Source organism: Canis lupus, chromosome 18 (genome assembly GCF_011100685.1).
Source record: "Canis lupus familiaris isolate Mischka breed German Shepherd chromosome 18, alternate assembly UU_Cfam_GSD_1.0, whole genome shotgun sequence".
Lineage (NCBI taxonomy): Eukaryota > Metazoa > Chordata > Mammalia > Carnivora > Canidae > Canis > Canis lupus.
Genome location: NC_049239.1, coordinates 50304336 through 50327892, shown reverse-complemented (window position 1 = coordinate 50327892; position 23557 = coordinate 50304336). Strand labels below are relative to the sequence as shown.

Here is a 23557-nt window from a genome sequence, read left to right as displayed (position 1 = left end):
GTGCCGAGTGAGGAAACAGAGGCACAAGCCCCGTGTGGTGTGTTTGCAGGTCAGAGCCCCCAGAGCAGCCCCACAGAGGGCTCCCACACCACGGGACGTGACAGCCGGTGCGCACCTCCCATGCGCCCTCCAGTTTCAGCTCGGCACCTGCAGGTGGGAGCCCTGGCGGGGGCGGTGGAAGGCTGAGCTTCTGCTGGACTCCAGTGGGTCGACCCTGAGGCGGGTCCAGAGCCTCCAAGCTGGGTCTGGGCTGCGCCGAGTTGGCGAAGTTCTTGCCTTGCACGAGGCGGGGCTTCGCAGCGCTGGTTATCACCCAGGTTGGGAACACTTCGGAAGCTTTTAAAAATATACAGTTCCCAGGTCAGACTCTTCAACAAATGGTGTTAGGAAACCTTAGTAACCACACACAGAAAAGTGAAATCGGACCCCCATCTTACATCCTCACAAAATTTAATTTGAAATGGATCAAAGGCTTAAACATAAGACCTGATACGTAAAAATTCTAGAGAAAAAATAGGGAAGAAGCTCCTTGGCAATGGTCTTGGAAAGTTTTTTTTTGGCGGGCGGGCGGGGGCGGGGAGGGATATGACACCAAAAGCAAGAACAACACAAGAAAAAAAAAAAAACAGGTGGGACTACATCAAACTTAAAAGCTTCTGCACTGCAGGGGCACCTGGGTGGCTCAGCGGGTTAAGCATCTGCCTTCTGCTCAGGTCAAGATCCCAGGATCCTGGGATGGAGCCCCACATTGGGCTCCCTGTTCACCTGGGAGTCTGCTTCTCCCTCTCTCTCTGCCCCTCCCCCTGCTTGTGCTCTCTCAGTCTCTCTCAAATAAATAAAATCTTTATTTAAAAAAAGCCTCTGTGTTGCAAAAGAAACCGTTAAAATAGAAAGGCAACCTACAGAATTGGAATGAATATTTGTAAACCACATATCAGATAAGGGGTTAATATCCAAAATTTATGAAGAATTCATACAACTCAATAGCAAAAAGCAAACATTCTGATTTTAAAATGGGCAGAAGAATTAGACATTTTTTTCCAAAGAAGACATCCCATTAGCCAACAGATCCATGAAAGGGTCCTCAGCCTCAGTAACCAGAGAAAAGCAAATCAAAAGCACGCCTATAAAAATGGCTATCATCAAGAAGACAAGAGATAATAAGCATTGGAGAGGATATAGAGAAAAGGGGACCATTGTGCATGGTTGGTAGAATGGTAAATGGGTCCAGCCATTTTGGAGACTAGTCTAGAAATTCCTCAGAAAACTCACAATAGGGGATCCCTGGGTGGCTCAGCGGTTTGGTGCCTGCCTTTGGCCCAGGGTGTGATCCCGGAGTCCTGGAATCGAGTCCCACGTTGGGCTCCCTGCATGGAGCTTGCTTCTCCCTCTGCCTGTGTCTCTGCCTCTCTGTGTGTGTGTGTGTCTCATGAATAAATAAATAAAATCTTAAAAAAAAAGAAAACTCACATAGAACTACCATAGGATCTAGCAATCCCACGTCTAGATGTATATCCAAAGGAAATGAAAACAAGTTATCAAAAATATATCTGTACTCCCATGTTACTTTTTATACTCCCAGTATTATTTTTTAAAGATTTTATTTACTTTAGAGAGAGAGAGAGAGAGAGTGGGGGAGAGGGGCAGAGGGAGAGGGAGAGAGGATCCCAAGCAGAGTCCCCACTGAGCATGGAGCCTGATGCAGGGCTTGATCCCAAGACCCTGAGATCATGACCTGAGCCAAAACCCAGAGTCTGCTGCTTTACAACTGAGCCACCAGGTGCCACACTGCAGTATTATTTACAATTGCCGAGATACACAAACAACCTAAGTGTCCATCAATAGATGGATGAAGGAAATGTAGTGCACAAATCTAAATGATACACTTTTCAGTTATGAGGAAGAAGAGGAAATTCTGCCATTTGCAACAGCACGGATGGACCTCAGAGATATTGTGTTAAGGGAAATATGTGAGATGGAGAAAAACACACATGGTATGATGCGCCTTATAGGTGGAATCTAAAAACAGTGACAAAACTGATTTCAAAAACCAAAAAGGAACACTGGCTGCCAGGGATGGTTGGTTCGAGGGTACATACCAGCGACTGTAACACAGTGCAGGGATTACAGACAACCAAACTGTATGATAATAAATCTGGGAGTGACTGGGTGGCTTAGTGGTTGAGTGTCTGCCTTTGGCTCAGGTCGTGATCCTGGGGTCCTGGGATCGAGTCCCACATCGGGCTCCCCATGGGGAGCCTGCTTCTCCCTTTGCCTGTATCTCTGCCTCTCTCCCTGTGTGTCTCTCATGAATAAATAAATACAATCTTTAAAAAAAAAAAAGCAATAAATCTGCTAAGAGACCTGGTCTCAATTATTCCCACCGCTAGAAGAAATGACAATTCTGTGATGTGACGGAGGTGTTAGCTGGCACCACACTGCAAATCACATTGCAATATAAATATGTCAAATCAATGTGTTGTATACCTGAAACTTACACAATGTTATATGTCAATTATATCTCAATTAAAAAAAAAAAACATCCAGTTTCCCTCCCTTGTCCCACTTTGCCCATTCTCATCCTTTTGGTTAGAGCACCCTTCCTCCTGCTCCTCCCAGGAGGTTTCCTTCCCACCCTCCCCTTTCAGAATAAGAAGCCACCCTGAGGATGGGTACAACCCCCGCCCTTGACTATTTCCCTCTTGGTTTTTCTGTGGTTTAATGGTCTCTTTCCCTATCTTACTCCACCCTGTCCCTGGCAAATGCTCACCATGTACCCCTCATGCAGCAGATTGTGCTGGTACTTAGTAGGTGCTCGGTAAGTGAGTGGATGGATAAGTGAGTGAATGGGTGACAAATATCCACCTCAGAATGGTTGCTGGGAAGGCAGGGAGCTAGGGGTGTGGAGGGCATGATGAATCTGCAGAGACTTCAGGCTGCAACTTTCTCCAGACCACACCCAGTGCAGATGTGGGAGAGCAGAAAGGTGGAATCAAGCTGGAGGTGTCTGGAAGTAGGAGCTACAAAAGCAGCAAGGGGGAGGGTGGGCCTGAGGTCTAGGGGCAGGAAGAGACAGGACTGCAGGTATGCAGCGGGAGCTGGGAGGCTAGGGGGCCGGGAGGCTGTGGTCAAAGATTGGACACTGGGGTTCATTCCCTTGGGGGATGACCAAGTTCCAGGTGTGGTGGTGGCACAGGGTGGGAAGGGAGGAAGTCCTAGAGGTCATGGGGCGGAGGGGGGGGGCTTTGACACCCCCAGGAGAATGGAGTTCCGTAGAATTCAGTGGGTGAGCAGATGTGGCCAGGAGGAGGGATGACACCACTTCCTTTGAGTCTCAGGCCTAGGACTGCCTGTGGGGCTGGCATGGGGGGACTCAGATAAATGCAGCCAGCATGGCCTACCAGTTTTACTTTTTGTTCTCCTTATGATATAATAGGATGTTGCTCCCAAGTCAGATGCCCCAAAACATCTCCTAGGATGCTGTGGATCAAACAAAAGCATGTCACCCCTCACACTGTCCCTAAGAGGGCCACACTGGGCCCGCTCCTCATTCACCTAATGCCATTTCCCTGGCATGCAGTTGACTCTTTGCCATTTTTTAAACTAAAAACCTTAGGGATGACAGTCACCTTAGGCTGTTGGGAGGTCCCCAAGCCGAGATGTGCCAAGGACCCAGCCAGAGCCTGGCAGAGCAGATGCCCAAGAAACAGTGCTCGCTGCTCTCAGCTGAGAGATGGGCTTCCTAGGAGTGAGGATGACCCCTTGGGCTCCTAAGTCAGGGCTCGTGGAGCCCTGGAAATGCTGTGGGCCAGGGAGACAGGGCTGACTGGGCTCGAATCCCCATCTGTCACTCTTCCTGTGTGTGCCTGCCTCAGTCACTGCATGTCTCTGAGTCTGTTGTCTCTCCTGCAGGCTAGGACCATGATACCTGAGATTTCCATGAGGATTTGGGTCAAGCGCCTGGTGCAGTGCTTAGCACACCATGGGTGCTTGGTCAAGGTATGCTGAGTGCGTGCTGGACGTGCCCTGGGTGCCAGCAGCCTCTAACTCTGCCCCCTGGAATGGGTCCTGCTGGTCTCTGAGGGGAGGCTGGGGCAAGGGAGGGGAGAGGAGCCAGGGTGGGCTGGCCTCTGAAGGGACCAGGGTAGCCACTCGCTCAGGAGGGCGGGAAAGGGGCAGAAAGACATCCATGCCTATTGAGCACCTACTATACCAGATGTTTCAAATGAGCTATTTCACCACTGGGGCGGGCTGAGAGGCAAGCAGAGTCAGCTCTGTTTCACAAGGGGGAAAGCGAAGGCCCAGAGAGGAGATAGGACCTGCTCAAGGCTGCTTAGCAGGTGGGCAGAGGAGGCTGGTTTGCATCTCTGTCAGCAGGCAGGGCGGTGACATGGTCCTGGGTAGGGCTCCCCCAATACGCACCTCACCTGGCTGACCTGGGTCCTTGGCAGAGCCTGTCACCCACTAGGGCTGGCTCTAAAAGTGCCACCTGGTGGCACCCCACACAGACCTCTTCTCATTTATCTTGAGCTCTCCACCACAGGGATGTGACCTCCAGACGGCACCGAGCTCCTGGAACTCTGAGGATCAGTAGAGGCCTCCAACCCAGAGAAGAGAGAGGATATCTAGTCCTCCCCAAGGGGCAGTCCCCTGAGACTGGGGGAGTTTCACTGCCAGGCCAGGCTAAGGCCCCTGTGCCAGGAGGTCAGGCCTCTTTGGAGATGTCCCAAGCTGTTTCTGAATTCATGACAAGTTCCTGGGTAGCCCCACAAGGCGATCCTTGGCCAGAGAGGGTCCCTTCAGGATCCTGCAACACCTACCTCACTCGCCAGTACCTCCCCAGGTGGGTCCCGGATTTGCTGTGTAGCCTTAGACCAGTGGCTGCCCCTCTCTGGGCCTGGTTCCTGACTAAGGGCTGTCAGACTCAGCCCCAGCCCAGCCCCGCCTGGTGCTGGCTCTGCCACTGCCTTTGGCTGGCTCAGCTCCAGACAGCAGGGCAGGGCTGTCACATGCTGAGCCACGTGACAGGCAGCGGCTGGGGGCTCCATCCCACGCAGAGGACGGGGGCCTCTGCAGCCCCTTCCCCCTGTCCCAGCTGGCTGAAGCCTCCAGGGCAACCAGAGCAGGTGTGGGTCAGGAGACCTCTCCTACCCCCCAGGTAGGCAGGGGGAGCCGGGAGGGCCAGGGCGGTGAGAAGCATCTCCCAGGTGCCGGTCGGCCCAGAGGCCCCAGGCCAGGATACGGGGCAGACCCAGGACACCAAGGCAGACAGGCAGCGGCGGGCCTGGGGTGGTGGGCACCGGGCGATGGCACAAAGGATGCTCCTGCCCCCACACCTGTAACCTAATCACCTGCCTGTCTGACACGAGCAGCTGCTCGGGAACCATCCCTCTTTGTGCTGGCTCCGGCAGGTGTACCTGGGGTGGGGGCCATGGAAAGGCAGAGGACAGGGCCCCTTGGCACAGCTCAGGCACCAGAGGAGCAAGACCACAGGAACCACCACGGTGACACTTATCATGACAGCTGTCCTGGAGGGCAGAGTGTGGAGTGCTTCCCTAGGAGGTGGGAGGGGCCATCTGGGGATGGACACAGCCCCTCTGCTCCAGGGTGACAAGCTTCCGGTGTGGGTCCCAGCCCTGACATCCATGCCCCCCTGGTCAAGTCCTGTCCCCTGTCCGGGACTCTGTTTTCTTATTGTGAAATGTCAGGTTGCAGGGTGACATGTTCTGGGAGGGGGTGCTGGATGAGGGGGCATTGAGGGACGCAGACACAGGGAGGGCTAGGGAACAGAGGGGTCAGTGGGTGTGGGCCCTGAGATAATCTTTGGATCTGATCTCTTCATGTTGCATATGGAAAACCAAGGCTCCTGGGGCTGGGGGTGGAGTCGGGGTAGGGCTTTCCGCTCCTCCAGGCTACCGGACCCCACCCGACACCCTAATTCCCAGGGCCACTGCCCCAGGCCCCCCTCCTCTTCCAGCTGCCCTGAGGCCCTGGGCTGGACCCCTCAGCCAGAGCTCTGCTCCCTGAAGACCCGCTGGGTGGCCTTGGCCACCTGCTGGCCTTCTCTGGGCCCGGCTCCTCCTCCGTGGTCCAGGAGAGGTTCTGGAGGCCTTCCTGGGAGAGGTGGTGAAGTCTCCGCCTGCAGCTTCCAGCCGGCCCAGAGCCAAGGTCAGGCACGAGGCCAGGGCAGCCCCACCCAGGGGCCCGCCCAGCCTCCCCAGCTTGGGACATTTCATAAGGACTCTTATCCACAGGGCGACAGGGCGCGGAGCAGGGACGGGAGGAGAAGGGCTGCTGGCAGGGCCTCAGGTAGGCTGTCCCAGGGAGGCGGGGATGGAGCGGCCGGCAGTCAGGGCCTGGGACCTGGCGATGGGCTTGCTGGGGACCCCGGGTTGCGGGCTGCCTGGGCAGGCTTGGTCACCCGCGCCACATACACAGGCTGGCTTTGTCTGCCTGCCTGGGGAGAAAGGGGAAGGAGGGAGGAACTTCCTTGCGGGGACCTAAGAGTGGGAGAGGGAGGGTGAGGAGAGGCTCTGGGGCCAGTGGGCACCCTCATTTTGTCTGAGCTGGGCCCCCACCTTTCTCAAACCAGAGTTACAGCACATCTTCTCTGAGGCCAAGAGTCCCAGCTCTGCACCTGGCTGCCCCAGGGCAGGGACTGCACCCCCATCCCTGGTGGGGGGCGGGGGGTGGGGCTAGAGTCCATCCAGCAACACACAGTTCCTGGGCGCTGCTAGGTGTGCCCAGTGCCGGGGCAGGGGTACCCAGTGGCTCTGGGACCTCAGAGTCTTGGGAGTGGGCTCTGTGGGGTCTAGCCAAACCCCACCCTGCCTGGAGGAGGGACTGATGATCAGTGGGACTTGGTCAACGTGGGCAAAGGGGAACTGTCTGTGGGTTGAGGCTGAGGTTGGCTCAGCCCACAGGCGAAGGGTTGGTCCCCAGTTCCCCCAGCTCCCACTGTGGGGAGGGAACTGCCAGAGCTACTGGAGAGCCCATAAAATCCAGGTTCAGGCTACATGGGGAGATCATATTGAAGACCTGGGGTATCAGGACCTGTGGGGCCATCATCAAGGCCAGCCCTGTGACCTCCACCTCCGGTAGCTGGGTCAAGGTCCCCCAGACCCTCAGAGCACCCTGTTTATCCCTGTCACCCTATCCCTGCCTCCACACGGTCTCAGGTGGATGTCCTTGACTCCCTGGTGCCCACATTGGGCCAACGTCTCCTTGGGCTCCTACCCCAGGGTCTCCTCCCCGAAGCCCCCTTGACACAGCTGTCCTTCACAGTCTGTCTGAATAATGATCATTCAGAGCCATTGTCCCCGAGCACTCACAGGGCTCGGCCTGGCACAGAACACTGCACACCCAAATTCTCCCAACAGCGCCATGGGGCAGCTACAGGTACCCTCCTCATTTCACGGATGGGGAAGGTGAGCCACAGAGGAGCCAAGCAACCTGCCCAAGGACTCCTAGCTCACAAACAGGGCTGCCGGATTTGACCCCAAATCCCTGGACCCTGATACTACACCAATGCCCTTGGGGAGGCACCTGGGTAGCTCATGGATTGAGCATCCAACTCTGGATCTCAGGGTTGTGAGTTCAAGCCTGTGTTGGGCTCCACACCCTTTAAAAAAAAAACAAAAACGGAGTGCCATTAGGAGGTGTCCAGACATGTAGGAAAGCTGAAACAGGAAGAATGACAGAGTGGGCGGAGGCTGGTGGGAAGAAAGAGAGAGCTCACCAGCAGGACTGGCTACCGTGCAGGGCTGGGATCAGGGCAGTGGATTCCCTCCTGATGGTGCTTTGGAGCCAGCAGACCTGAGTGCCAAACTTATTCACCCCCTCCCTGACTCCACGTGACCTCTCTGAGCCTCAGCTTCCCTCAGGAGCGCCGAGCTGACACCCACACTGCACCATATCGGGTTTCCACACTGTCACCTGCCATTGCACCTGCTCATTATGATGATTAGAGGGAGTTCCCAGGCCCAGGGCCTTGAGGGGACATGGCTTGTCCTCCCCTGGCCTCCAAGCCAAGGGAAACAGGCCTGTGTCTTATCATCCACTGACTTAGCAGCTCCCACCCCACCCGCCTCGCCTGGGAGCAGCAAGTCAGGAACAGAAGCAGCCCAGCAGGTGGTTGAAGCTGTGCCCGCTTGGTGGGCGGGAGACCCCTGGGCCCGCCAGCCACTGGGACCTCAGCACTTAGCCCAAGGAGGCCAGAAGGGGAAGCAGAGTGAGGGGACAGAGGCTGAGAGCAGGGTACGAACAGCATGGCTTCTCACCCTTGAGGGCACCAGGTCCAGCCACACACCCCTGCCCACCTGGCCCGACACCTGCAGTTCTGACCAGGGTGTCCCTTCTCCCCAGGGGTCAGGCCAGGGGATGAAGTGGTGGGAGGCAACCCTCTCTTCTTCTGGATTCCTCTGCCTTCTGGTTTCCAGTGTAAAGAAGTTGGGTGGTCTTGGGCCACCTCCGTGCTCTCTGTGCCGAGGTGTCCCTCTCCTTGTGGGGGAGAAGAACAGTGCCCTGGGCAGGAAGTCACAGTGGTTAAATGAGTCATGCAGGCACGAGAAATGTAGCTCAGTATCCTTATGAGCTTCCATAGTATTGCATGTACCCCGAGGGTGCAGAATAAGAGGGTAGAGATGCGCTCCAAGACCCCAGCCCAGGCTGATCCAGGAACTCCCTCATCTGTGTGTCTTTTGTGAGGTCACAGGCTCAGGTCCCCCAGATCCTAGGCAGGAGGTAGCCTGGGCTCCTGTGCACGCCTGGGTTGTACCCAGCTTCCCATCCCCTGACGGGCACTCCTTGGTCCCTCAGTCCAGAGTGACCAACCTGAGGGGTGGCAATATAGGGTGGGTCGACCTCAGGGTTGTCAGGAGAGGCTGCTGGAATGTTCCAGCCAGACCTGTACCCCCACAGAGCTCCCCATCCCTCATGTGCCCAGAGGTGTGCCTTCCATTCTAGTTGCATGCCTCACATTTTTGTGGGTTCTGCAGACATTTCTTATGAAAAGGCAAAGAGCCCTGGAGAGGCAAGTGGAGTGTACTTTGCCCTCCACATCCATCAGCAGGGATCCAGAGGTGCCAGTGAGACACAGCAAGGAGTGGCAGCAGGTGGAGAGAAAGAAACATTTGCTAGGTACTTAGTAATCATAACCACCCTGACCTTTCTTGAGCACATATCATGTGCACAGCGGTCAACATTTTAGGTGGCATTATGTCATTTACTCACTTTCCAGACAAGGAAATTGAGGCAAAGAGATCAGTGGCCTGCCCAAGGTCACAAGGCCAGTATAAGGCCAAGGAAGGGGACAAGCCCAGATGGCTGCTCTGGAGGCAGGTAGGGCTCTTGGCTCCTGATGTTGGCACTGGCCAGGGCCCCTGTCTCCAAGAAGGAGGGTAGGGTCTGGGGGCAAGGCTGGGGCTGAGAGTGGCTCTGAGAATGTCCCCTTTCTGCTATACTGTCAGCCTCTCTGAGGGTCATGGGGCCTGCCTCATACCCTAGGCAACTGCTCAGTTTCTCCCAACCAGAGCAGGATGCCTGGGGAGCTAGCCTGCCCCCCGCCCCCCATCAGGTCCAAAGCTCCAGCCAGGCTCTCAGCAGAGTCGCCTTCAGGCAGGTCATCTTTGGGCTGGCGCAGGCTCAGTGATCAGGGCCATGGATCACTCCAGAAATCTGAGGGTCACGGGGTAGCCACTTAACAACAGCTGGCAGCCTTGGATGTGCTGATGCCCGGCCCTAGGCTCAGAACTGGACAACATGGTCTCATCTTTGAGAAACTTCATATCAGCTGGTGGGTGCTATCATTACCCGCCTAACAGATAAGGAGACTGAGGTGTTAAGACCTCACTCAGGTGGGTAGACAAAGAGGTGCCAGTAGAAGAGAGGATGAAACCCACTCCCTGGGTGAAGGAATAATCAGGGCAGGCTGCCTAGAGGAGGCATTAACCAAGCTGAGACTTGAAGGGAAGGGAGTCAGAGAGGGCAGGAGGAAAGGGTCCCCACGGGTCCTTGGCAGCAGGCCAGGAAGTGCATACGTCACCCTGTTCCTCCGATGAGCTTCAAGTAAACAGGCAGGGGCCCGGGGGAATGTGGGGGCCCCACCCGGATCTCCTGCCATGGCTGATGGCAGCATGGAGGCACCCCTGCCCCCCACTGTCCTCTGCTCCTCCAATACTGGGACTGGTGACAGGGGCATAGACAGAGGAGGCCACTGCCCAGGCCACCCAGCACCCCAAGCCACCACCAGCCAGCCTGGCTTCCCCAGGCGGTGCCCCCCAGGCGAGGGGCAGGAGGCACAGTGCGTTCTGCGTCTGGACTATCCCCCAGCGGTGGCCATGGTGGCTGTTGGTGGACTGTCCCTCCACTCATCAAACTTCCCGGTTACTCCACGCAGGCCTGGCAGGGACGAGGGCTGCCCCATCTCCAGGAGGGGCACCAGAGTGGGACGGGGGCCATGCCTTGGGGCTAATTTCTGTGCGGGAGGAAGAAGCGAGGTCCCCTGGCTGCTGGCCTACCCCTAGGGGCTGGGGTAGCTGGTCCCGAGCCCACACCCTGTCCTGCACCCACCTCAAGGCCTAGGGTCTCCTGTTGCCTGGCCAAGGGGAAGGGACTATTTTGTGTTTGTGTGTGTGTGTGTGTGTGTGTGTGTGTGTGTAGGGGGGCAGCCCTGTCCCTCGGGGGCTCCACGTGAGGCCTCAGAGGAGTGTCTGTGAGCCCACACAGGCACAGTCAGGGGTGCGGGGAGAGTGCCTGGGAAGGCGAGGCGCCCCATCCATGCCACCCCCCTCCCCGCAGGATGGACCCCTTGGCGGACACCCTGCAGCGGCTGCGGGAGGCCTTCAGCGCGGGGCGGACGAGGTCCCCCGAGTTCAGGGCTGCGCAGCTCAAGGGCCTGGGCCGCTTCCTGCAAGAAAACAAGCAGCTTCTGCAGGAGGCGCTGGCGCAGGACCTGCACAAGGTGGGCAGGGGAGGGGGCTGGGGAGGGGCTGGGGGGAGGGGGACTAAATACCCGGCAAACCCCACCTCCTTCCCCATCCCGTGAGCCCCTGTGCGCCTCTTCTGCATCTGTCCACCCACTCAATACCCCCCCCCACCCCCGGCTTACGGAGCACCTACCACGGGCCATGTTCTAGGCTCCGGGGGTCTCTGTGCCCAGGGAGCTGGCCTTCTGGAGAGAAGCACAAAACAACAATAAAGAACTAATAGGTAGCATGTTGGATGGTTTCAAGTGCCACGGAGAGACACTTCAGTGTGAAAGGGCCAAGAGAGCACCAGGAGCAGGCTGCTGCCTCGTATGTGGGAGTTAAGGACGGTTTCTCTGAGGAGATGACATTTGAGCAAAGACATGAAGGAGGGAGAATGTTGGAGGAAATGGCAGCGGGCACAGCACGTGCAAAGGCCCTAAGGCCGGAGGCCTCGGTGCTTGAGGAGCAGCAGAGGCCAGCACACCCTGAGGGGAGGGGAGACGCAGAGGTGTACAGAAGATGAGATGCAGGGAGGCGGATCACTCCACGTAGCACCTCATAGGCCATGGATGAGTTCAGCTTCCCTCAGAAAGGCGGGCATCATGGCATCTCTTCAAACCCGGCAGGCCCGAGGGCTGCCATTCCAGCAGCAGCCATGGCAGGAACCCAAGAAATGCACTTGCTTCCGGGTAGCCTCCCACCTCCTGGGCAAACAGAGCCCAACTGCTTGGCTTCTCCTGCCCCAGGACAGCTGTCCAGGGGGTTCTTCTCTGGACAAAATGTTCTCTGCACTTGCCACCAAGGCCACAGTGTCCAGACCCACCCCCTGTGCTCCACCAGCCTCTCAACACCTATAACCCCTCGGGCCCCAGCCTGTGGCTCTTTGCCAACTGGTAAGGTCCCACCCTTCCAGGGGCCTGCTGGCTCCACCCAAATCATGATAGAGACCCCGGCACCAGCAGAGCCAGGGGGCCCTCGGTAACTTCCTGGGGACCCTTCTGACTCAAGGCACCCAGCCAAGTGTCCGCCCTGTCCCCAGAGCAGTCATGGACTTTGAGACTAGTGCCTCATGGCATCCAGAGTCATGGATCAGGGCACCCTCATTCCTTGAGGACAGCAAAGTATGGCCACAGGACTTCTTTTGAGGGTGTGGCTTTCTGGTGATGCCTTCTCCATTTCTCGGTGTCCCCAAACCTACTATTAACCATGATGCCCCGGGACTGAAGCCAGGTGAGACCCAGGCTCCCTTGTCAATCATTTCTGGAATCATCTGTTCTCCTATTTATGAAACCAGGATGCTAGATCTTACTTCACTTGGCTCTCCCTTGCCTGAGGGGCCCAGCTTTGCCTCCTGTGGGGAGTGTCCCATTCCCTGGGCCTGGTCCAGGATGGAGGGGGGGCTCCCAACCTCCCATCTCCAATGAGCGTCTTCCACCACCTACCTGCTGGCCTGGCCTGGCCACCTCTGTGAGACCTGACCTGTCCATCTGGTTCCTTTTCTCCCTTGGGCTCAGATTTTACCTCCTGCCTCATTCTAATTCCTCAAGGCTCTCCAGCACAGAAAATCCAATCCTGTCCCCGTCCTTCTAAGCAGGCAGCATCTGCCCTGATTTGCCCCAACTAATTGTTGCATTTAACCCCCAACAGCCCTTCCAAATGAGGACGATCACCCCCAGTCACCCCCAGAGGAGGCATGTTCTTGCCTAAGGGTGCACGGCCCTGGGTCAAAACAACCTACACTTCCAAAGTCATGAATTTGAGTTGGGTCTAGACTGTTCATAAACTAGCCCAAACCTCACTCACTCAGGTCAAGGGCAACCTGGCTGGGCAGAAACATGAGCTGCGGACACAGGCTGAGCGGAAGGCCTGCCCGAATCAGGCGTGGCATCTGGAAGTGCGGGGGCATGTGCTCCTTCCCCCAAGGTCCCAGCTCCCTCCTCCTCAAGGCTCAGCTCTGGCCTTGGCCTTACTACTGAGACTTGCTGAGTGACCCTGGCCAGGATTCAGTTCACCCGCTGGTCCCCTGCCCTCATTTCCAGCAGGGGAGAGCTTGCATTCCAACGGCTGAGTCCCAGGAGTCAGGACAGCTGGCTCTGGTGTCCCTGGCCACGGGCTCGGGCTGCCCCCAGCCCTCAGGCGGGGTCTCTTCTCCCAGGTGGGAGCGAGGCAGACATGCCCACAGGCAGAGATCAGGACAATTTCCCTGTTGATTTTTGCCTCTCTCCCACCCCTGCCCCACCGCCTGGGCTGTAGGAACTGTCCACAATTACCCAGAGGCGTCGGCCCCAGTGTCCCTTGCAGACTGACATCCACACAGCAGGCCACTGCGGGCCACAGAGGCAGTCCTGTTAAAGTTAAGTTGGATCCTGCCCCTGCTCTGCTCGACAGTCTTCACCCCTGCTGCCCGGTGCCATTGCCTCACCCCTTCTCCTCACTAACCAGGGACAGAGTGAGCCCGCACCCCCCTCAGAGCCTTTGTACACACTATGCTCTCTGCCTGAGATGTTCTGCCTTCAGGTATCCATGGGCTCCCTCCCTCCTTGTCCCCCATGCTCAGATGTCAGCTCATCTCAGAGGCCAGCCCTGACATGCTTGCACACACAGGCACACACACTCATGCACTTACTCGCACACGCGCGTGTATAGTCCCTCATCCCACGTGCACACACACGCATGCGTGCACACTCCAGCAGTCTCTGTCCCCCTTACCCTGTTTCACTTCTGTGGCTCCCGTCACATCCGTGTTCTTGTTGTCATGCGGGCTGTCCCCCTACGACATGAGCTGACATGAGCTCTCCGGGGCGGCCTCTCCACGGCTGCATTCCTGGCCTGGAAAGGGCACCTGAGCCCCCGAAGCACTCACTGAACACGGAGGGAAGGAAGGAGCAAATAAGAGGCCACCTGCTGACCGGGCCCCCCAGCCCAAACCCTGGTCCGTGTCTCCCCTGCAGTCAACCTTTGAGTCTGAGGTGTCTGAGATCCACATCAGCCAGAGCGAGATTGACCTGGCCCTCAGGAATCTGAGGAGCTGGATGAAGGATGAGAAAGTGCCCAAGAATCTGGTGAGCTGGCCCCCGGGTCGGGGCGGAGGGGGGGTGAGGGCACACAGGCAGCCCTGCCAGGCGGAGGGTGGCGCCAAGGGGCTGGGAGTCCCCACGCCCCCACCACTCACCACCCTGCTGGCCCCGGGGCCCAGGCCACGCAGCTGGACTCGGCCTTCATCCGGAAGGAGCCCTTCGGCCTGGTGCTCATCATCGCGCCCTGGAACTACCCCGTGAACCTGACGCTGGTGCCGCTGGTGGGCGCCCTGGCCGCAGGTGAGAGCAGACTTTCTACCTTCCCGCTGCCCGCCGTCCCGGCCCTCAGGCCTCACGGTGGCCCTCAGAGCCAGGGAGCAGGGAGCTGGCAACAAGTGGCTAAGAAAACCTGGCTGCCGCCCGGCCTACCATCCCTGGGCTGTGGAGCCTTGGGCCGGTCAGTGACCTCTCTGAGGCAGATTCTTCACTTGAAAGCAGAGTGAGGCTGGCACCTGCCCTGCAGGTGCAAGGACTGAATGGAGACGGGAGGGCGCCCCTCTCCCAGCGCTCCCCCTGCCCTGCCCTGCAGGGAACTGTGTGGTGCTGAAGCCTTCAGAGTTCAGTAGGAGCACGGAGAAGGTCCTGGCGGAGGTCCTGCCCCGGTATCTGGACCAGGTGAGCAGGGCATGGGGTGGACCCAGCAGCTACACTCAGGCTGAGCAGGGCCAGGCAGGCCCCCCTGGCAAGACCCGGGTTCCAACCTCAATCCTGCCTCCTCTGGGCTGTGGGGCCATGGCCAGGCCACTGTCCCCTCAGCCTCTTTCCCTCTGAATGAAACAGAGGGGTGGTGATCACTGCTGTGGTTCGAGGAGCATGTTCCCGGGGACTCCCATCTGTCTTCTGGTCAGCCCTGATCACCCCACCCTGGCCCCCAGCCCCCCAACCCAAGCCAGGCTTGAACCTCACAACTTTCAGGCTGGAACTGCCAGGGACACTGGGAAGCTCCCCACTCCCACCCTGCTCCCATCTGGCCCATTGAGAGCCCTGGAAACTGTGGGTCAGGCCAGGCAGAGGGGTGGGGCAGTCCCATGCAGGCAGGCAGCCCCCTGGGTTCCTCAGGCCCGGGTCCCAGAGGGAGCTGTCTGCCACCCCACCTTGCAGAGCTGCTTTGCCGTGGTGCTGGGAGGGCCCCAGGAGACCGGGCAGCTGCTGGAGCATAAGTTCGACTACATCTTCTTCACGGGTAAGGCTGGGGTTCCCGCTGTGGGCGGGGGCTGAGGGGCCTGGAATGGGGCCTGGTTGAGCCCAGCCACACCCTCTCAGGATCTTGTCCCCGGTCCTGAGAGAGGCCACAGGGACCAAGGCATACAGACAGCCAGGAAGGAGGCAGACCGGGCTGGGCACTGGGACTGGGTGGTGCCCTCCGATTCCAGGCAAGCTTGCTCCGCACTCCTCCAGCAGGCTGGGGACCAACTCTGACCACTCAGGCCGCTCAGGAGGACTGGGTCCTACCCCTGCCACAGGCCCCTTCACTGGTCACAACCTTACAGATGACAGCATTTGCTCCTGCTGAGCAACCAATGTGCCAGGTGCCCCCCAGGACCTTATACACCACCCAGTGGCCTCAGGACCTTTATACATGACCCTGCTGACAGGGCTGGACAGATGAGGGATTGGAGGCCAAGGCGGCAAAGTGGTGTGGTGCCCAGCCTAGGTCACCCCAGGGACCAGGATTGGGGAAGCCTGGATTTTCCTTCCAGGCCTTCCATTAGAATTGTTCTCAGAGGTCCTTGGCCCCTGGTATGTACTCATGAGGCCCAGACGCCACCTGGCTTCAAGTGACCAGGAGGGCATTTCTATAAGGGCGAAAGAGCCAAGGGGGCAGGTAGCTGTGTTACCTGGCTAATGTTCCAGAGGAGAGGGAAGCAGACATGGCAGGCAACAGCATCTGAGCCTTCCTGTTCACTTGCCTCGTTACCTTGTCCACATCAGAGCAGGGCAGGTGCGCTCTCTGCCTCCCTCCCCCAGACCCAGCTGCAAGCCCAGGACAGGGCCTACAGGCCCCCACGGTGGCTGACAGGGAACTGGCTATAGAAGCAGGGGCTGGAGTCCTCAGCTGGTCCCACAAATTCCTAGAAGGTGGAGGAGATGCTGCAAGGGGCAGCCCACCTTCCACCATCCCACCCAGCATCTCGGTGGGCTTTGGGCCCTGGCGCCCCATGACTGGCGTTGGGAACCTGAGCAGGCTGCCAGAGGCCGCCAGACTGACCAGCACCTTCTCTGACACAATCTCCTGATTTCTCCAGGCCTTTCCTTATCTGGTGACAGTCAGGTCTGTCTGGAGGACATGTGACCTCGTGGAAGCCTTTGTTACAGCACACAGCCTGGGGAAGTGCCCATTCACTCATTCCCCGTGTTCTGAACCCCGTCCAGACCCTGTCCACCACCTTGTCCTTGAGATAAAGCAAGGCCTAAGGAGACAAAGCCTCCCACCCCAGAGGAGCTCACATGAAAATGAGGGGACAGGGACAGAGAGAGAAGAATAGCACAGAAAAGATGGGGGGAGGCACGGCAGGATTCAACACAAGGAGGGCTTCTCTGGAAGGCCTCATAGACCAGGAGATGTTGCTGGAAGACAGGAGGACATGAGGGAGCAGAGGACAGAAGATGGGATGTGGGTGGGCCTGCAGTGGGGGAGGAGGCGACAGCAGGGTTATCAGGCTCCCGGACGGTGGTGCCAGAAAGGCTAGAGCCTTCCCAGCAGAAATGGCAGCACGGTGCCCTGGGCCAGCCATGGGAAGGAACATCTTGGGGGTACAGGGGGCTTCGGGTCAGGGAAGGGGACGTGGAGGGACTGTGAGGCCCTGAAGATCAGCCCAGAGGAGACGAGCAGGTGGCCACTTCAGCCAAGGGTCAAGACCAGAGCAGAGGGTGGATGGTAAGGGCGGCAGGGTCGCCAGGTTAGCTCAGAGAGACAGACCCAGACGGCAGCCCCGGGAGCTGGCCTCTGGCCTTGGACCAGAGCAGTCACTGCCAGTTCTGGAGGAGGCTGGAAAGGTGGGGAGGGGTGCAGAGGGGCATGACAGCAAGAGTCACTGCAGGGTGAGCCTGGGATCAGAGACAGGACAAGGGGCTCCTGGATTTCTAACGAGGCAGGTCGGGAGAGGCAGCCAGTGGACAGGCCTGTTGCGGGGTGCAGAGCCCTGCATCAACCTCGGCTTTTGGGGCTGGTCTGGCCGAGATCAAGCAAGGTCCTGGGGCGGAGACTGGCGCCCTCCGACTCCAGCACCTCTGGGGGAGGACAGGCCAGGGAGTGACCCCTCCACCCAGGTCCCAGGTCCCAGCCCCCAGGCTGAGGCCATCCCACCCGGTGGGGTAACCCAGGGCCACCCTGACTTCTCTCGGCGACCAGGGAGCCCCCGGGTGGGCAGGATCGTCATGACCGCCGCCGCCAAGCACCTGACGCCCGTCACGCTGGAGCTGGGGGGCAAGAACCCCTGCTACGTGGACGACGACTGCGACCCCCAGACCGTGGCCAACCGCGTGGCCTGGTTCCGCTACTTCAACTGCGGCCAGACGTGCGTGGCGCCCGACTACGTCCTGTGCAGCCCCCACACGCGGGAGCGGCTGCTGCCCGCCCTGCAGAGCGCCATCACCCGCTTCTACGGCGACGACCCGCGGCGCTCCCCGAGCCTGGGCCGCGTGGTCAGCGACAAGCACTTCCGGCGGCTGCGGGGCCTGCTGGGCTGCGGCCGCGTGGCCATCGGCGGCCAGAGCGACGAGGACGAGCGCTACATCGGTGAGGGGCCCCCGCCCCGCCCGGCCCAGGACCCCAGAGCCCGCGCCGCCTCCCCGGGAGGCCCCGAGCCCCGAGCCCCGGCCCGCCCGAACCCTGTTCCCCTGCGCCCGCAGCCCCCACGGTGCTGGTGGACGTGCAGGAGACGGAGCCGGTGATGCAGGAGGAGATCTTCGGCCCCATCCTGCCCATCGTGAACGTGGGGAGCCTGGACGAGGCCATCGACTTCATCAACCGCCGGGAGAAGCCCCTGGCCCTGTACGCCTTCTCCAGGAGCAGCCAGGTGGGGGCGGGCAGGGCTGGGTGGGGGCGGAGGCCTGCAGGAGACCGTGGAACCGTGATCTAAGCCACAGTCTCTTGGGCCCGTAGTGGGCAGCTCCTCGGGTCTACTCAGGGGTCAGTGTCCCTGCTCCATCAGCCCCCACTTCGGTCTTCCTCGTCATCTCGGCTGGTGGCCAAGCGTCCCCTTCCAGAGCCTGCTCATAGAAGGCACCCACAGTATGGAGCAGAAAGACCAGGGGAGGGTGAATGACCAGAACACACGGGAGGGACGATGCTCAGCCGCTGGGGCAGCCTGGAGCCTCAAGGGCACCAGGCAGGCGTCCTCAGCTCAGGGCACACCTTCTTCTCTCACCCACATCTCATGGATCCCTTGCAGATTGGGCAGTGGTTTTTATTATTATTATTATTCATTTATTTGACAGAGAGAGAGAGCAAGTAGGCAGAGCAGCAGGCAGAGGGACAGGGAGAAGCACACTCCTCGCTGAGCAGGGAGCCTGATGTGGGGCTTGATCCTGACTCCAGGGTCATGACCTAGGCCAAAGGCAGACACTTAACCAACTGAGCCACCCGGGTGCCTCTGGGCAGTGTGTTTTTAATAAACTTATTTTGGAATCATTTTAGCTTTACAGAAGACAAAAGAATAGTCTAGAGAGTCCCAATATGTCCTGCCACCAATTTCCCCCATTTAAGGGCCCTTATGTTCGTCCAAACTGAGAAACTGAGATTGGTCCATTATTGTTAACTATGCTCCAGATTTGACTTGGGTTTCGTGTTTTTCTTTCAGCCCCACGAGCCCAGTTGGGGCCCCACATTGCATTTAGTTGTCATGGCTCCTCTGGCCTCTGACCACGTCTCAGCTTGAGAGGTGCTGACTAGGTCCCTTGCGGAGTGTCCCCAATCTCAGTGGTCTGCGAGGCGAGGGCTAGTCTCTGACATCTTATCAGGGATACAGAGATCCACCCGTCACTAGTGAGGCAAACCTTCATCACCCGGCCAAGGTCCTATCTGCCGGGGGTCTCCACCAAGAGGCCCTCTTCTTCTTTGGGAGCAAGTCACTAAGTCCTGCTCCCCTTCTGTGGGATTGAACTCCACCTGCTAAGGGGAGAACACCTACTTACATCATCTGGAATCTGTAAGAAAGATCTGGCTCTTGAACACTTCTATCAGCACGCACTCACCTGCATCTGCTTTATTCTCTGGGTTACAGCGCAACAACCACCTTGTTTGCGTCCTTGCTTAAGCTGTCCCTCCCTGGGCACTGGGAGCTGCCATGTCTTTCAGCGCCCACCCCCCATCCTTTTATTTTCCGACCACTTCCTTCCATTCTGCTCATCCTGTTTCCCTTACCCAGCCCTGGAGTCAGCCATGCTTCCAAAAAGCCTAGTTTCATCTAGATAATAGTAACTTTATTTTTTTAAAGACTTTATTTATTCATGAGAGACACACTGAAAGAGAGAGAGAGGCAGAGACACAGGCAGAGGGAGAAGCAGGCTCCATGCAGGGACCCTGATGCGGGACTCGGGCCCGGGACCCCAGGATCACGCCCAGCGCTGAAGGCAGGCGCCAAACTGCTGAGCCACCCAGGGATCCCGACAATACTAACTTTAGAAAATTTGCAACCTGGGTGTTTTGGAAGGGGGGTCATATGGAAACGTGACTGCCAAGCTTTTCTGAATGCCCAGGACTGACTGGCCTGGGGGGACAGCCACACCTACAACACATGGCTGCCCCCGAGAAGCACTGTGACACTCCTGTTCCATCTTCTGTCGCTGATACTGCGGCCTCCACGAGATTTCTGAGCTCCTGATGGGGAGCTCCCGCCACCCACCATATACATAAGCCGTTAGCTCCGGATCACGTTGTAACTAAATATTGCCAAGTTTTCGGGAAACGACTATACAGTGTTTACTAATCTTTTTTTCCCCCTCTCATCCTTCAAATAAACCTATAGGTTAAAGAGAAAAGGACTGTAAGTCAAGCAAGGGCCATGTTAATGTTTCTAAAATACAAACCTGGCTGCATGGCCCCACCTAAATGTCTTCCCTGGGCTGCACACCACACAGGCCGGCCCTGCACCTGCCCTTCACTCTGCCTGGGGGACTCCCTTTCCCCTGAGATGTAGCACGCACATCGCATCCCTCCCCTGGGACACTTCCCTGACGACCTGGCATTTCACCCTGAAACTCTCCACGTCCCCAGGCAACTGCTGGGCTTCCTGCCTCCCTCTTAGCCCTGAGTCTGCGTCCCCAGCATCCTGCATGGGCCATACTCAAGCAGACGCTCAGGACACACGTCCGAGTTGGGAGCTCAGTGGCAGGCTGCCACACAACCACACCCCCCACTTGTTACACCACCCCTGCAGCTCACATGGGGCCTGACTCTTCCTGGGGCCCCGGGCCGTGGCTGGCTGGCCTCTTGCTGCAGCCACGCCATGGGCCCTCATCGCTGACCGCCCCCCCCAACAGGTGGTCAAGCGAGTACTGGCCCAGACCAGCAGCGGGGGCTTCTGCGGAAACGACGGCTTCATGCACATGACCCTGGCCAGCCTGCCCTTCGGAGGAGTGGGTAGGTGCCGGCAGAGCCCTGCCTTCTCTGTTACTGGACTGATGGCACCCCAACATCTCTGTCCTGCAGAAACCTGCCAGACCTGTCCCTGTATGTACATATGCAGGTGGACCCACAGGGACACAATTTGGGGTTTTTAGCACCACCGCGGTCAGTGTCCCTGTGCTGCCACTGCTTTCTTCCTGAATAGCGTGGCTTCGAGTATGCCCACCAGCTCACATGCTCCCTTGATTCCGCAGAGGCTCTGAACTGCCCCTTTAGCCTTTCCTTGACATGTCACTCCCCACGACCCCAGGAGACAGGGACTGTTCCCTGCCCGAGGGAAGCCGGGTAAGGGGACATCCCTGGCCCCAGCAGCCCCCATTACCTCCGCAAAGTCCTGGCCGTCAAGGCCGGAAACCTCAGAGCTGGTCCCAGCGAGCCCCATGGCTGTGTGATCTGGGCTAGCCACATCCCTCTCTGATCCCGCCTCCTCCTCAGAGGAATGGGAGGGCCAGAGACTGGCGTCTGTCCACACTAGGCACCAGAGCAAATGAGCAGCAGGGCCTGGCGAGCTGTCTGGGTGGTCTGGACACTCCCTGGGGGCGGCCGATGCCACAGGAGCACATGGCCAGCTGAGAGCTGACACCAGGGCTGTGTGGGCCCCACTGCTTGGCGCCTGTCCTGGAGCCCCGACCTAGCCCACCTGCCTGCCCGGCTCCAGTCCCAGCCCCTCCTCCCCAGGGAAGTATGGCAGCCTGTCTGGGGGCAAATCTGATCCTGCTACTCATCCCAGGATTGAGCAAGGCCCTGACTCACAACTTCCTGAGGTCTGTCCCTTCCTGGTCTGGCCATGGTGTCCTGCTCCCCCCTCCTCTCCCTGCTTCTCTGCCTGCTGCCCCGGCCACCCTGGGCCCTGTCCAGTCCCTGAATGCCACAGGTCACCCACCCCCAAGGCTCTCTGAGTTGTCCCCAAGTCTGGGTCCCTCTTGTCCTCACCCACCCCATTCATCTGGTCAACTTTACGTCCCTCAGGCCTCACTCCCTCCAGGAAGCCCTCCCTCATTACCCCCAACTCCACCCATCCTGGGTCCCCTGCGGAAGCCTGGTCTGTGACTGTCTCCCTACCTAGACGCTTTGGACTCACAACACAGGACATAACTTATTGTGTCCATGGATCTGAACACCCACCCAAAGCCTGCAGGTCTAGGAGGCAGGCGCCATTGTCATCTGCTGCCACAGAGAAGATCAAGGCGAAGTCAACTGCCCGAGGTGACAGGTCTAATTCAGGGCTGGGATTGAACTCTGAGCAGTCATCCCAGAAGCCACACTCCCAACCTCTCTTGCCCCAAGACCTGGGGTCTCCTGCATCTACTGGGCTGTTGCTGGTGTCAGGCTTGGCGCCAAGCCCTCTACCCACATTGTCTCGTGCTCAGCCCATTTTACAGATGGGGAAACTGAGGTCACACTGAGGTCTGCATGTGACTGCCAGAACCCGGGTCTGTCTGACATCCTCCTGGCTGGCCATCGAGGGGCTGACTGCCATGTCCTGTGCCCCCATACAGGCGCCAGTGGGATGGGCAGCTACCACGGCAAGTTCTCCTTTGACACCTTCTCCCACCACCGTGCCTGCCTGCTGCGTCGCCCCGGGCTGGAGAAGATCTACTCCATCCGCTACCCGCCCTACTCGCCTCGCAACCTGAGGATGCTGCTGGTGGCCATGGAGGCCCGCAGCTGCAGCTGCACCCTGCTCTGAGCCCCGCTCACCACTGAGTCCGCTGCCTCTGCCACCTGCAGCGAGTGTAGATGCGGCCTGGGGTCCACACTCAGGGAGGAAAGGACCACAGCCCAGGCGGGTGCTTGCCCTCTTCCCTCCTGGGGCTTCTGTCTTTGAGCTCTCAGCCTCCTCCCTCAGCTGTCCTCCCCCCCACTAGCCTGGGTGGAGGGGATGGAGCAAGGAAAATGATGCAGTAACCTGCCCTCCTGCCCCCCCACCAGCCACCAGTGTCCTGGGAAAGGTTGGCAGACCTGGACCCCGCTGAGCCACCGCCCTCCCTGCGGAGGGTACAGAAGGGGCCCCGGCATCTGGTCCAGGTCACACCATAGACCTGCAGTAGCCTAGGCCCCGGGCAGACATCTGTGATAACAGTCAGCACCTCCAGAGATCGCTGAGGGTTCAACGTGGGGTTTTAATAAATGAGTTGTTGATCCCACGCTGCAGGCATCCTCTCTCCTTTGGGTGGGGTCCCCAGGCCTCTTGGGATCTCTGGGCGCATTCCTGTCCCCCCAGTGGCTGGCCCTGGTTGCCTTCCCCTCAGTGTCCCACACCAGACTCGCCCTCTTCCCTGTCCTGCTCATCCTACTGGGCCCCGATGTCACAGAATGGTCCCTCCTCCACTCAGCCACCGAACTAAACCCCCAGAGCCCAGCTCAACAACCCACACACACCTCCCAAGTCTCCTCTTTGAGCAAGTTCCGACGGTTCTATGAACGCCGCAAACTTGCCGATGCACGCCCTGATCACCACGCCCGGGGCCCTCGGCCACCTCCCTCTCCTCACAGGCCGGACCTCAGTGCACCCACTGATCTTCCCAAAGCTCACGGGTCCGTGCCACCGCTCAGCCCGAGCCCTCAGTGGCTCTCTGTGGCCCCCAGTCAGGACCCACAAGAGTCCTGGGGCGCTCCGCCAGGTCTCTTGCCCGCTGTGTCCCCACCCCGGGCCTGTCGTCCTTCCCAAGAGGACGTCTGCACACACGCTGCGCAGGCCTGCTCTGCCCTTGGCCTGCCCTAGGCCGCCTCGAAGTCAGCTCTAACGCTTGTTAACGCGAAGTTCCTAAGCGAGCCCGTGCCTCAGTTTCCCCATCAGTAAAGCGGGCGTGATCCTCCACACGGGGCTCCTGGGGAAAGCCTTAGCATCCTGCAAGCCCGGCTCCCGCGGAATCACCGCCGGC

At 58.7% G+C, this 23557-nt stretch overlaps 1 protein-coding gene across 3 annotated transcripts; it reads left to right on the top strand.

Annotated features, from left to right (window-relative positions):
- The first annotated feature begins 5000 nt into the window (after positions 1-5000).
- ALDH3B1 (aldehyde dehydrogenase 3 family member B1) lies at positions 5001-22819 on the top strand. Of its 3 annotated transcripts, XM_038563724.1 has the most exons (11): positions 5021-5158; positions 6255-6309; positions 10798-10960; positions 13919-14029; positions 14164-14284; positions 14574-14659; positions 15146-15227; positions 17397-17783; positions 17897-18063; positions 20528-20627; positions 22172-22819. In XM_038563724.1, exons 3-11 carry the CDS (start codon positions 10799-10801, stop codon positions 22360-22362), a joined length of 1407 nt encoding a protein of 468 aa, XP_038419652.1. In that variant the 5' UTR covers positions 5021-5158; positions 6255-6309; position 10798; the 3' UTR covers positions 22363-22819. The 3 variants fall into 3 exon arrangements, with proteins under 3 accessions (XP_038419653.1, XP_038419651.1, XP_038419652.1); XM_038563723.1 differs by lacking the exon at positions 6255-6309 and having other exon boundaries at positions 5002-5158; XM_038563725.1 differs by lacking the exons at positions 6255-6309; positions 20528-20627; positions 22172-22819 and adding an exon at positions 19745-20035 and having other exon boundaries at positions 5001-5158.
- Positions 22820-23557: the final 738 nt, after the last annotated feature.